At 44.0% G+C, this 13890-nt stretch overlaps 1 protein-coding gene across 1 annotated transcript; it reads right to left on the bottom strand.

Moving 5' to 3' along the window:
* Positions 1 to 3189: 3189 nt before the first annotated feature.
* Positions 3190 to 4339, bottom strand: LOC115639816 (olfactory receptor 11L1-like). Its single transcript, XM_030542788.1, has one exon. It carries the CDS (start codon positions 4337 to 4339, stop codon positions 3401 to 3403), a length of 939 nt encoding a protein of 312 aa, XP_030398648.1. The 3' UTR covers positions 3190 to 3400.
* Positions 4340 to 13890: the final 9551 nt, after the last annotated feature.

Raw genomic sequence — 13890 nt, 5'->3', positions numbered from 1 at the left:
CAGAGACGCAAACACTAAGACACTCTCAGCTATTCTGCTGCAAAAACAAGACAACCCTGAGTAGATGTTGAGGGCATTAGGGTTCAAACCTCCCCACACACAATGTGTATCTCCAAGCCTGGTAGAAACTGTGTATTGTTACTCGTTTTTGACCTGAATGGCTAGTCATAGTTTGGAGCCATGGGGATGTTCCAGTTGGAAGTAGAAATTGATGGAGTCTGATATTTTCTTTGATCTAATCTCGTTTATTGACAAGGCATGTACAAAGTCCAACTTCTCTGAATGCACGAGGAACCAAGAACAAAAGGAGCAGTTTCTTTGCTTACTCCCCCTAGTCTCGTTAGCCACCTCATTCGATCTAAACAGTCACTTTTTCAAGGCTTGCACTGGGCTACTATTTGCCTTCCTTGTTTTTTTCCCTTAGGCTCCCTCTCTCTGTTCTGTGTGTTTTCTCACTCTCTCTTCTCTCCACACACCAACCCGTGCTCAGCCAAACCCTTCTGCCCATTCAGTCCAAATTCCTGAGGCTCACTTTCTGCTGCCGTGTAGACGACCCTCAGGGGTGCAACAACTGTCATGCCTTCAGTGAGTTCCTGTGTATTCTTTAGGATCAAAGACATAAGGATTAAAGTACTATTCAATGGGTAGAATTTTCAAAAGCACAAAGTGACTTCAGAGCTTAAGTTTCCCCTTTCAGAAGGACCTGAGGATGAGAGAATCTCTGTCTCATAGAAAGTCAATGAGATTTATGCTTCTAAGTCAGCTAGACACTTTTGGAAATTTTACCCAATGTGCTTCAGGATGAAAGGAGCTAGCATGTGTCATGAGTAACATTTCCTCCATGCCTACCTGCTGCTTTTTTGTTTGACATTGATTTTGTTGTTGTTGCTGTAGCAAAGAGGTTGTGTCAACAGAAACCATTCACATCATTTAGTTTGTTTTGATAGCCACTAATCTGTTTTGGGTCTGATGCACTGGGTCTTAGGAAATGTGTACACTGCAATGTAAGGCCAAACTTACACTCAGGCTTGAGGATTTCAATCTGACAAACGCACATTCAACCACCATGAAATACATGCGGGGAATATAATTAAGCCTTCTTTTGCCATAGCCTCTGATCAGGATACGGTTTCATATGCCTAGGCAAAAGGGGGTACATGGGATCCCCTAGAATAACCATGGGAACAGTTATTCCATTTATGACATTGTCATTTGGAATAGTGTTCTGGCCTGTCCATGAAAGTAGACACCTGACTGATGGAAAACCCTGGCATCATGAACTTTTCCAGGGCAGCCCACGTTGGCTTCCATAACTTTGCTTCTGTGGTCCCCAAGGGCCTGCATACCCATGGAGTAGTACCTTTTGCAGTGTCTGTACTCTGGCTCCTTGAATACATACAATCATGGCCCAAGTGCAGTTGGGAAACCCCATTCTCTCCAAGCCAGCACTTACTTTGGGGATATTGTTTAGGCCCCCACCTTTGGATAAACCATACACCTGACTACCTCAGAAACCTCAGCCACTGCTTTACATTCCAGTTGACTTTCCAACCCCAAACTGGTTAGCAATAAATCCGTAGGACTCTGGGGTATAGCAAAGAAATTTTGAACAGGAATGGATTCCCTCGTGTATGTGTCGTGGTGCTGAATGGTCCCGGCAAGCTGCTAACAAGGCTCCGGAAATGTAGCTTTTTTCATGAGCAAGTTCTGGTCACTCCAGGTCTGCATGACGATGGGATCCGACCAGTCTGTGCTTGTGGCTCTGCTGCAGAAGCACGGGTCTACACAGGGGGCATCAGCGGCTCTCCCAAGAGCCATGAGCAACATCAGGCAGTTTGAGTCTTCCAGGTCTGTATCACCCTCATCCTCCTCCAACAGATGCCTTCTTCTGAAGGTCAGAAAATGCCCCAGAAACATCCACCAGCGACTCATGGAAGCTCTGCCCATTGCATAAATCAGGAGTGAAACCACAAGCAAGACAAGTGCTTCAAATGCTGACTGTGACAGATTGGATCACAGAAACCTCCCTGGGACCTGCGACCTGAGTTCCCAGACTACTTCTACCTCTGCTTTCCCTGACAGCTCAGGACTCCATCATCTGTCTTGCTGAGCCAGACATACCCGTCTGCTCCAACAAAGACCCAGGGTCTGAATTACTTGCCCCAAAGCTGCAGGTTTACCTGAAAGCAGCTCACAGAAGTATTCTTGTCTTTAACATCCAGATGCCCAACTCCCAATGGGGTCTAAACCCAAATAAATCATTTTAACCCTATATAAAGCTTATGCAGGGTAAACTCATACACTGTTCGCCCTTTATAACACTGATAGAGAAATATGCAGAGTTTTTCCCTCCCTGAGATATTAATACAGACTCTGGGTTAATTAATAAGTAAAAAGTGATTTTATTTAATACAAAAAGTAGGATTTAAGTGGTTCCAAGTAGTAACAGACAGAACAAAGTAAGTAACCAAGCAAAATAAAATAAAATGCGCAAATCTATGTCTAATCAAACTGAATACAGATAAGATACTCACCAGTTCCAGAATGCTCCCTTTTACAGACTAATCTCCTTTTAGTCTAGGTCCAGCAATCGCTCACATCCCTTGCAGTCACTGTCCTTTGCTCTAGTTTCTTTCAAGTATCCTGGGCAGTGGAGAGGCTCTCTCGTTAGGCAGCTGAAGACATGGCACAGGCTAGTTTGACATAAGTCTGCATAGTGGAGCGTAGATGCCTGAGCACTGGTGTGAGCCCCAGATCCAGAAATTCTAAACCTAGTGTTAATATTCATGTGGACACTCAAGCCTTGGTTTACACTCACTGAGCCTCTGGGTTCAAGTCCCACAGACCCTAGGCTTACATTGCAGTATAGGCACACCGTTACACCCCTTCTACCCATTGCAAGATGACACATAGTACAACAAATGGGAAGACCAGTACAATCTTCCCAGATATAAAATTATGGAGCTTTTGGGAATCCAGGACATCAAGGAGAGAGAAAATATTTGAACCAACTAATTCCACCCACAGGGATCTGAGGCCAGTGCCAAGTAGAATGTGGCATTTTCCCAACTCAGAGAGAGCAGAGAAACAGATGAAACACGTATCTGAAATCAGAGAGAGCAGAGAAACAGATGAAACACGTATCTGAAATCTCAAATGTCAACATGTGAATTGTAGAGTGCAAGACAGTCAGGTTTCCAATTTAGGCAGTAGCAAGTATCAGCTTTAGCCACAAATGGGAATGTCATCAACACAAGTGTAGCATGTCCTCACGTTCCCCGGAGCGGTTCCCACTCGTGTGAGCTTGAACCCCACTAGGTGTAAACTTTCTTGCTCATTATGCCAGATGGATTCCTTCTCAGATCAGTGACTCCATCTGAATTAATTTGAGCAACATATATTACCGGATGACTTTTCTCAGGGCCTCCTTCACCTCTTTGTTTCGCAGGCTGTAGATGAGGGGGTTGAGCATGGGAGTCAGGACTGTGTAGAAGACAGAGAACACTTTGTTCAGGGCTTTCAGTGTTTTGGTTTTTGGTAGCAGATACACAGTCATTAGGGTCCCATAGAAAACTGTAACCACAATGAGGTGAGAGGAGCAGGTGGAAAAGGCCTTTTGCCTCCCGGTAGTGGAAGGGATTCTCAGCATAGCAGCAATGATACAAACATAGGATGTCACAGTTAATAGAAATGAGCAAGGCGAGTCTAGGGAGGTGAGTATTACACTAACCAGTGTGATCATGCTGGTGTCACTGCAGGAGAGTTTTAGCATTGGAGAAAAATCACAAAAGAAATGGTCAATTTCATTTGGGCCACAGAATGTTAATTGTGACATAAAACACGTCATTATTACACAAATTAGACATCCACTTATCCAAGACCCTGCTGCTAGCTGGAGGCACAACCTGTCATTCATCAAGGCTGCATAACGCAGGGGCTTGCATATTGCTAAATACCGATCATAAGACATCGCTGCTAGGAGATAACATTCTGTAGTTACCAAGCAACCAAAGCAGTAAAACTGTGCAAAACACCCACTAACAGAAATGGTTCTGTCTCCAGTCAGGAGACTGACTAGTAACCTGGGCAGGATGGTGGAGGTGTAGCAGGTCTCCAGGCAGGACAAGTTCCCCAGGAAGAAGTACATGGGGGTGTGAAGGTGCTGATCAGCCACAACTAGCACAAAGATGAGGATGTTCCCAGACATGGTCAAAATGTAGATCACCAGGAAAACCAGGAAGAGAAGGATCTGCAGTTCAGGGAGATTCCCGAATCCCAGGAGGATGAATTCTGTGATGATTGTTTGATTATCTTCTTCTGCTTTGTCTATGAGGTGCATCTAGGTACAAAGAAAAACACTAAAACTCAGAGACAGGATTTTCAAAGGCAGAAATATCCCATCAGCTTAAGCAGGTGCAGAAGGACAGATATCCAGAGACATTTAGGCACCCAAAGTTGCAGATATCAGAGGGGTAGCTGTGTTAGTTTGGATCTGTAAAAGCAGCAAGAATCCTGTGGCACCTTATAGACTAACAGACATTTTGGAGCATCAGCCTTCGTGGGTGAATACTCACTTTGCTGGATGCATGTAGTGGAAATTTCCAGGGGCAGATATATATATGCAAGCAGTTGCAGATAGGCGCCTAGTGGGATGTTCAAAATTCTTAGGCAACCAATGTGCCTTTAATTCAGATTTTTAAAGCTATTTAGATGCTGCACACAGCATCACAATGCCCAAGCCTAAATCTAATTTTCCCAGATTTAGGCAATGAGAAGTCTATAGTCTATTGACAGCCAATGGGATTTAGACTCCTCCATGCTAAATCCCTTTTGAAAATGAAATTTAAGCTCCTAAATCAATTGAGCGTTGTTGCAACACAGAGCTCAGCAACCCTTAAATAGCTTTAAAAATCTGGTCCTGAGGACTTTGCTGAATCAGGACCTTAATTCAAGCTATGCAGAGACACAAAGGATCTGCAGTTCCTCAAAGGATGCTAGCCACTGGCAAGTTTTAGCCCACACTAAAAATGGTCAGCAGAGCTAAGAGAGAGTAAAGGAATGGCTTTAACAAGAATGATCTCACAGCCTTTCCTCACATGAATAAATCTGAGGTCTAATTCTGATCTCCCAAATGGTTTTTTGCAATATTAACTTCAGCCAGAGATCCTCCCATTTTACAGCTGCCCAAGTGAGGTCAGAGCCAGGAGCTGTAAATTCTGAGTAGACAGACAGACAGACAGACAGATAGAGCCTTTGTAGTTCAATTGTTTTCCTAGTAGTATACTGCATGGTCTAAGGTCCTTAATCAGCCTTCACCCAGTGAATATTCCCAAATACCCAGAACAATGGAAGTGTGCTGGTTACAGACCGAGCAAAACTGTAGTATCTGAGCATTAAATGGGAAAAGAAGAGATGCTCTCTTCTCTCTTCCCTCAGCTCTGAGTCAGCAGGTGCAGCTCAGGAGCCTGCATGTCAGCACCAACAGAGCAGGACGTGAGCATGCTCTCCTCATGCTAATGCCTGAGACACTGAGAGCAGGACCTTGACTAGCAGCACAGCTGGGAAACTCCCTCTGCCCAGTGTCCTGCCCTGTGCACAAAGGGAATGTCCCGAGCAGGCACATACAGACTCCTCTCCTTTTCCACCCCTCCTTGGCACCCTGAGACACACTCTACCCCAGCCGCACTCTGCAGCCCAGCTGAAGAGTGAGAGTGTCTGAGTCTGGACTTTGTGCAGCATTCCAAATGCAACAGAACAGCTGGAACTCAATGCTCCCAGTCACTCTCTGCAGTGTCGCAGTTCCGCCCTGTTAGGGATAGAGGATGAGACATACCAAGGGCAGAATAGGAAGTGTGAGGGAGCAGGATATGCACAGCTAAGGTGTGCGCCTGAGAAACAGCTCCGGCTGTGCTCCTTCCCACTTCCGCACCATTTCCTCCTTAGATGAGATTCCCAGGATCTGACCAAGGGCTTGTCTAAAGGGAGAGTTAGTTCATGGCGAGCTGGGTGTGAATCTCCACAGCACTAGCCTTCCAGGTACTAACACGCTGTGTGGTCCCTGCTTCAGTGCACTAAACATTCCCTAGTGCGTATTGAACTACCTTCATTTCAAACAGCACTAGGGCAAAATACACTAGGGGACTTTTAGTGTGTGATAGCAGGGTCTGCATGGCCCCTTACTGCACAGCAACCTACAGCACTGTAGATTTCCACCCCAAATTGCCATACACTGACTCCCTGTGTGGAAAAACCCCAGGAAGGTTCAGATTTACCTTTAATCCTCAGCTATAAGTTGCTACCTATGCATCAATGCTGAGTGCGTGTGGGGATCTGGTTTCCATTTCCATGCTGCTCCTGTCTGCCTCCTGCTCTCAGAGTCTACCAGGTGGGGTAGTGCACTCAAGAGCAATGGGATTTCTAAAGGGCACCAACATCTGGCACGTGAACTGGCTCGTGTAGACTCGTGCTGGCGCCCACAGAAAGTTCCTTTGTGCACAATACTTTGGGGCACTTTAGAATTAACACCCTGCTGTGGTGCACCATCACCCCATATGGACAAGCCCTTATTCCCTCTGCCAGGACACCTACCTTCCACTCCTGCACTAGGCCGGCTCTTGATTTCTTGCCTGATGCACACACCCGTGTATATTACAAGGGGCCTCCACGCCTCCTGCTCTGGACTTCTAGGGTTTATAGGGGAAAGCAGCCTCATACTGGCTCAGGCAGCTCTTGGGATCTCCACTGAGGCTGCTGCTAATGATCCCTGCTTTGAAAGTGCCCTCAGGAGGGAAGTCAATGCTATGGTGCCTGTTAAGACACTGTAAACATCATGGTCATTGACTACTGAGGCCTGGTCTACACTACAGAGTTAGGCTGACTCAAGACATCTTATGTCTACCTAACTATGGAAGCGCTTACACTTAAATTTCGCTCCCACTGATGTAACTGCCCCACTATGCTGACTTAATAACCGCACCTCCACGAGCGGCGTAGAGTCAAGTTTACATTGACACTAACTACATCAGACACTGCATTGCTTATGTCAACTGTTATTGGCTTTCAGGAGCCTTCTCACAATGCCCCACACTGTCAGTGCAATCGGCACGAGTGCTCCTGGTGAGGTCATGCACTGCCGACACAAGGAGCAAAGTGCAGACACGCATGAGCAATGTAATTACTGCAGCGACTGTCTGCCAACGTAAGTTAGGTTGACTTATATTTGTCTGTAGACATGGCCTGTGTTAGAGAAGAATGAGTTCCTTAGGATTTGGCCCATAGAAGTTATTCTTTGCTGACTGTTTGGGCTGGCTTGCCCATTCCAGGGTGAATTAACAGGTGTGTTGTATGTAAGGCCTGGGAGGTATTTGTTCTGCTCAGCTGGAGTAGTGTGACCAGTTCTGGGCACTGCACTTTAAGAGGGATGCGGAAAAATTAGACACAGTCCAGAAGAGAGCAACAAAAATGATAAAGAGGTTTAGAAAACCTGACTTGTGAGGAAAGGTAGAAAGAATTGGGAGTGTTAAGTCAAGAGAGGAGAAGGGTGAGGGGGGATGTGATAACAGTCTTCAGAGATGTACCAGGTTGTTAGAAGAGGATGATGATCCATTGTTCTCCATGTGCCCTGAGGGTAGGACAAGAAGGAAACTATAACAAAACATGCAGAGGAGTGGGGAGGAGCACTGTGGAATCACAGAGCAATTGTGTGGCGCAGCGGAGAAGCCACGGGATTAGGACTATTCCCAGCTCTGCCACTGGCTTGTTGAATGACCATGGAGGCAAGTCACATCACCGTTTTATGCCTCAGTTTCTCTTCTGTAAAATGGGGATAATGATGTCAAGCTCTTGGAGAGCTGCTAATGAAAAGCACAATATAAAAACTAGGTCTTTTGATTATTATTGAGCCACAGTAGCGCATCAACTGCAAACCTAGGTGAGAACGACAGTTGTCTAAATGGCCAGTAATGCCCACCAACAAACATTGCTCCTTCTGTTTAAAAAACTAGGAAATAAAATGTCACAAAAAACCTTTGTTAATACAGAATTAAGGTGCGTGGTGATAGCTCGGGCTCTTCCCAGAACAGAGTTCAGCAAAACTCTGACTTCTGAGAACCAGGAAATAGAGAGAGAAGACAAATTCCCACACAACCTTAATTCTGCCCTATTTGTGCAATATACTAAAATACTCACACCACACACTCTCTCTTTACCGTGTCAGTGCAGTGGGGAGGTGCTCCCTGCCCTGACCCTATGTTCAAACACTGATCGTATTCCCCTAACAGAATACCACACTTTTAAAGTGTAACAGCCACTTCACAGCCTTTTCCAGCCCCTGAGTTGCTGAAGACAGGGGAGAGTATTGTCACACTATGGCAGCACGGGCTTTTCAATAGCACCTGGCTCACTCATGCCATCCCCAATGACCAGGGAAGAAGGGCTGACAGGCTGTCTGGAGTGGCTGAAGAGCACAGGTACCAACCTCAGGCAGACTGTTCAGAATCAGGTCACAACCCCCACATTGGCTGTGAGTTCTAGACTTGGATTTCATCAATTAAGTATCAAGTGGGAACTCTGCAAGAAATACAGCAGCCTTAAAATGGAGTCATAGGCAGTCCCCTTGGGCACTCCAGTCTGTCTTGCCACCAGGTAAGGCTGCCTTTGCAATAGATAGCTCCTTACATGAAAAATCACAATATTTAGGTTATTCCCAGTCCCAAAGGACCAGTCCCTTATCCCAGGTCAATTGCACTTTAGATCTTACACAAAAGATGATGCTTGTAGCCAATCCTATAGTAAACTATCTAAGGATTTATTAGCTAAGAAAAAGAAACAAGGGAGTTATGTACAAGGTTAACGCAGGTAAACACACACAAATGATTTACAGTCTTAGGTTCCAAAAGATGATAGAATCTGCTGTAATATACAAGCTCTGTGTGTCCTTTAGGGCTAATCCCCGCTAAGCAGCTGGGGATCCCTTGCTTATGCTTAGAAATCTTGCTCTGCCAAAGACCAAGCAGCACAGACGTACAGTTTCTTCTTGTCAGGGACTTTTTATTTCCTTCTCTCAAGCAAATGGGATGAGGCCTCATCACAGGTGCTAGGGGTGGAGTGTGTGTGTGTGTGGAAAATTACCACAGTGTTTTATCCTCTGATGTTCCACTGTGGTTCTTCTGGTATCTATGGGCTTGCTTTTGTTGGACTGGAAATAATATTTCACACTTGGTAATGATTCTTTTCTGACTGGGGAGGGGGGTTTCCAGTTTCAGAGCAAACAACTAAATATTACCTTAAAACATGGGATACAGATATTATAAGTGAGATTAACGCTGGCAGAACTTTACAAACATTCTGTGAAGTCTAAACATTTTTATAAATCTTATATTTCTTTTAATGATACCAACACACAGGTGAGTCAGACTCATTTCCAGCTGTGAATTTGTCAGTGTTCAGTGAGGCCTAGGGGCTTTGGCATGAGCTGGCACTTGGTCTGCCAGCATCACAGGGCATATTCTGCCTCTGTCCGAAAAGCATGATAAGGCTGAATATAGCAACGATATTGAGGTATTACGCCACTGTCAATCCCAAGCAAAGTCTTCACTTCTGTGTTAATGTCTCAAATCAAAGATGCATTTCATGGCAAAGATCAGGATCCTCAGTATGACTTTACACTGGTCATTCCATCGTTGACCAGATCTTTACCCTTTGAGACATCAGTATGAAAAGATGTTGAATTTAATCAGCCATACGCACCACTTTTTATAGACTTCCGTAAAACCTTTGATTCAGTGAATCAGGCAAGTTTCTGGAGTCTGATGAGGCAGCGACTTGGCGTCCCTGGAAAGCTCTATAATGAAATGGAAAGCTGTGTTTGAGTCAATGGCTGGTATATGGCATGGGGTTTCCTATCTCCATGGGAGTTAGGCCACGTTGTATTCTCTCCCCATCACTTTTCAACATCAGCATCAACTGGTTGATGGATAAATATGAGGCAGCTGTCAGGGGTGTTGAACTGAACACCATGATTCTTGGAGATCTCAAAGATGCTGTTGATTTTATCTTGTTGGCTCATGTTGGTGAGTTGCTGCAGCTGACAGCTGATCTGGTTGAACAAGAGGCAGCATGCATTGATCTGGTCATTAATCTGGAGAAAACAAAGTTGTAGGCCATTATCATCCAGCTCCAGATTACAAGCAGCTCAGTATTAAACTGTCTGAGCAGGACATAAGACAGGTGGCAACTCTCAAATCCTTAGACAGCTTCATAGACAGGGCTGGAGGATGCTCAGATGATGTGGACGCTAGTACGGCAGCAGGTGCCACCACATTTCAGGCCTTTCAGTGACATCTGTAGGGACATAATGACATCCAGCTTTCTGCATAGCTGCAGATCTGTAGAACTGAGGTGACACCAGCTCTGTGGTACAACAGTGGAACGTGAGCACTGAGGAAGGCTGAAGAGCATTGGATTACTGGTTTTGATTCTCATCATCTTTGCCAGCTGCTCCATATTAAGTTAATAGACTCAAGTCTCAGAGTGCATGGTCTACCGTCCAGGGGAGTGCATTTTGACAGAGGACTTTGGAGTGCTATTTCCTAGCTATGCCAGGGCTTAGTTATTTGACCATTTGGGAATCACTTCCCTCCTCTGTGCCTCAGTTTTTTTGTCTATGAAATGGGGATGATAATACTTGAAATCCTTTGCAATGTGCTTTGAGGTCCACAGATGGATAGGGGTATGACGGAGTTACATATCGTTAAAGGGGCTTACAAATATTTCCCATTTATTTGGGCTCTTCGCACATGGACAAAAACAGCATGTGGGAAAATGGGAGATTTCTTTTGGGATTAGGATGCCTTTTGCATTGGCTTTGAGGCAGTATAGCAGAGCATAACATTTGAAATATACTACTAACCACCTGACCAGGATGAGGACAGTGACTGTGAAATACTCAGGAAGATTAGAGAGGCTACAAAGGCAGAAAATGCAATAATAATGAGGGATTTCAATTATCCCTGTACGGACTGGATACATGTCACCTCAGGACAAGATACAGTGATAAAAGTTCTAGACACCATTAATGACTAATTCTTGGAGCAGCTAGTCCTGGAACCCACAAGGGGAGATGCAATTCTTGATTTAGTCCCAAGTGGAGCCCAAGATCTGGTCCAGGAGGGTGAATGTAGATGAACTGCTCAGTAACACTGACTATAATGTAATTAAATTTAAACATCCTTGTAGGGGAAACCCTCCACAGTAGCATTTAACCTCAAAAAGAAGAACTACACAAAAATGATTAGGCTAATTAAATTACATTAAAAGGAACAGTCACAAGGGTGAAATGCCTGCAAACTGCATGGAGAGTATTTAAAAACACCACAATAGAGGCTCAAATTAAATTTACACACACATCTCTCAAAAAAAAGTAAGAGGACCAGAAAAATGGCTAACAGCAAAGTAAAAAAGGCAGTTAGAGACAAAAAGATATCTTTTAAAAATTGGAAGTCAAATACTCCTGAGGAAAATAAAAAGGAGCATAAACTCTGGCAAGTCAAGTATACAAGCATGAGTAAGGCAAGCTAAGAAAGAATTTGAAGAGCAACTAACTAAGAACACAAAAACTAAAAGCAATTTTTTTAAGTACATCAGAAGCAGGAAGCCTGACAAACAGTCAGTGGGGCCATTGGACGATCAAGGTGCAAAAGGAGCACTCAAGGAAAACAAAGCCATTTCAGAGAAGCTAAACGAATTCTTTGCATTAGTCTTTACTGCAGAAGATGTGCTTCTGTCATAACATTTCTTCCCAGATCTGGACCTTAGCGTCCAAAATATGGGTGTTAGCATGAAAACCTCCAAGCTTAGTTACCAGCTTGGACCTGGTAATTGCTGCCACCAGCCAGGAATTATACAGTGCCTAGCTCACTGTGGTCTCCCCAAAACCTTCCCAGGGGACCCCAAGACCCAGATTCCTTGAGTCTCACCACAAAGGGAAATAACCCACTTCCCTTCTCCCTCTTCCCCTCCAGGTGTTCCCTCCCTGGATTCCTGGAGAGATATACAGATTCAAGCTCCGTGCATCTAAACAAAGGGATTCCACCCTCCCTGCTTCAAGTCCTTAACCAGTGAAAAACACTCAAACAGGTCTTTAAAAGAAAGCTTTATATAAAAAGAAAGGAAAAGGACATAAAATGGTCTCTGTATTAAGGTAACAATACACAGGGTCAATTGCTTAAAGGAAAAAAAAATGAATAAACAGCCTTATCCAAAAAGAATACAATTTAACACATTCCAGCAACTACACACATGTAAATACAAAAAAAATAATATAAACCTATTGTCTTACTATCCTTGTACTTACAACTTGGAAACAGAAGATTAGAAAACCTGGAGATAGAAAAATCACTCTCAGAGCCGAGAGGGCACAGACCCAAGACAAAGAACAACGAACTCACACCCAAAACTTCCCTCCACCCAGATTTGAAAAAGTCTTGTTTCCTGATTGGTCCTCTGGTCAGGTGTTTCAGATTACTGTTTGTTAACCCTTTTATAGGTGAAAGAGACATTAACTCTTAGCTATCTGTTTATGACAGCTTCCCACACCTAAGCTATTCTTTTTAGGTGACAAATCTGAGGAACTGTCCCAGATTGAGTTGTCAATAGAGGAGGTTTTGGAAAAAAATAATAAATTAAACAGTAATAAGTCATCAGCACGAGATGGTATTCACTCAGGAATTCTGAAGGAACTTATATGAAATTGCAGAACTACTAACTGTGATATGCAACCTAGCACTTAAAACAGTTTCTGTACCAGATGAATGGAGGGTAACTGATGTAACGCCAATTTTTAAAAAAGGCTTCAGAGGCAGTCCTGGCAATTACAGGCCGGGAAGCCTAACTTCAGAACCAGGCAAATTGGTTGAACCTATAGTCAAGAATAGAATTATCAGACACATAGATGAATACAACTTGTTGGGGGAAGAACCAACATAGCTTTTGAAAAGGAAAATCATGCCCCATCAATCTATTAGAATTCTTCGGAGGTGTCAACAAGCATATGGACAATGGTGATCTAGTGGATATAGTGTACTTGGACTGTCAGAAAGGCTTTGACAAGGTACCTCACCAAAGGCTCTCAAACAAAGCAAGCAGAGAAGGGATAAGAGGGAAGGTCCTCTCATGGATCAGTAACTGGTTAAAAAGACAGGAAACAAAGGGTAGCAATAAAAGTCAGCTTTCACAATGGAGAGATGTAAATTATGGGGTCCTCCAAAGGTCTGTACTGGAACCAGCGTTGCTCAACATATTCATAAATGATCTGGGAAAGGGGGTAAAGAGTGAAGTGGCAACATTTGCAGATGAGAGAAAATTATCAAGAAAGGTAAGTCCAAAGCTGGGAAGGTGCTTAGGAATCTGGCCTCAGAAAAGTCTGGAGAAACAGCTGATAAGTAGATGAGAAACTGAAGGGCAAGATCCCTGAAAAAACCATGAGTTCTCAGAAAGAGAGAGGGAGCAAGAAGGTGAGGGAAGGACAAACTGAGGATGAGTAACAAAGGAGATCTCACAAAACTGGGTTACTGGACAACAAAATGGCAGATGAAATTAAATATTGATAAATGTTAAGCAATGCATATCGGAAAACATAATCCCAATTATGCATACAAAGTGATGGGGTCTGTCTGAATTAGCTAGTACCACTGAAGAAAGATCTTGGAATCCTTGTGGATAGTTCCCTGAAAACATCTGCTCCATGTGCAGCAGCACTCAAGAAAGCTAACAGTGTTAGGAACCTTGAGGAAAATGATAGATAATAAGCCAGTAAATATCATAATTCCTCTATATAAATCTATGGTATGAAATTAATAGGCAGCAGGTTTAACACACACATATGGAAGGTGT

This window comes from Gopherus evgoodei, unplaced genomic scaffold, assembly GCF_007399415.2.
Source record: "Gopherus evgoodei ecotype Sinaloan lineage unplaced genomic scaffold, rGopEvg1_v1.p scaffold_130_arrow_ctg1, whole genome shotgun sequence".
Taxonomy (NCBI): Eukaryota; Metazoa; Chordata; order Testudines; family Testudinidae; genus Gopherus; species Gopherus evgoodei.
The sequence above is the reverse complement of the archived record's forward strand: the minus strand, read 5'-3'. Positions and strand labels throughout refer to the sequence as shown.

Bases quoted from the DNA above. Each gene is read 5' to 3' on its own strand.
- LOC115639816 (XM_030542788.1), bottom strand. From the start codon at position 4,339: ATGCACCTCATAGACAAAGCAGAAGAAGATAATCAAACAATCATCACA.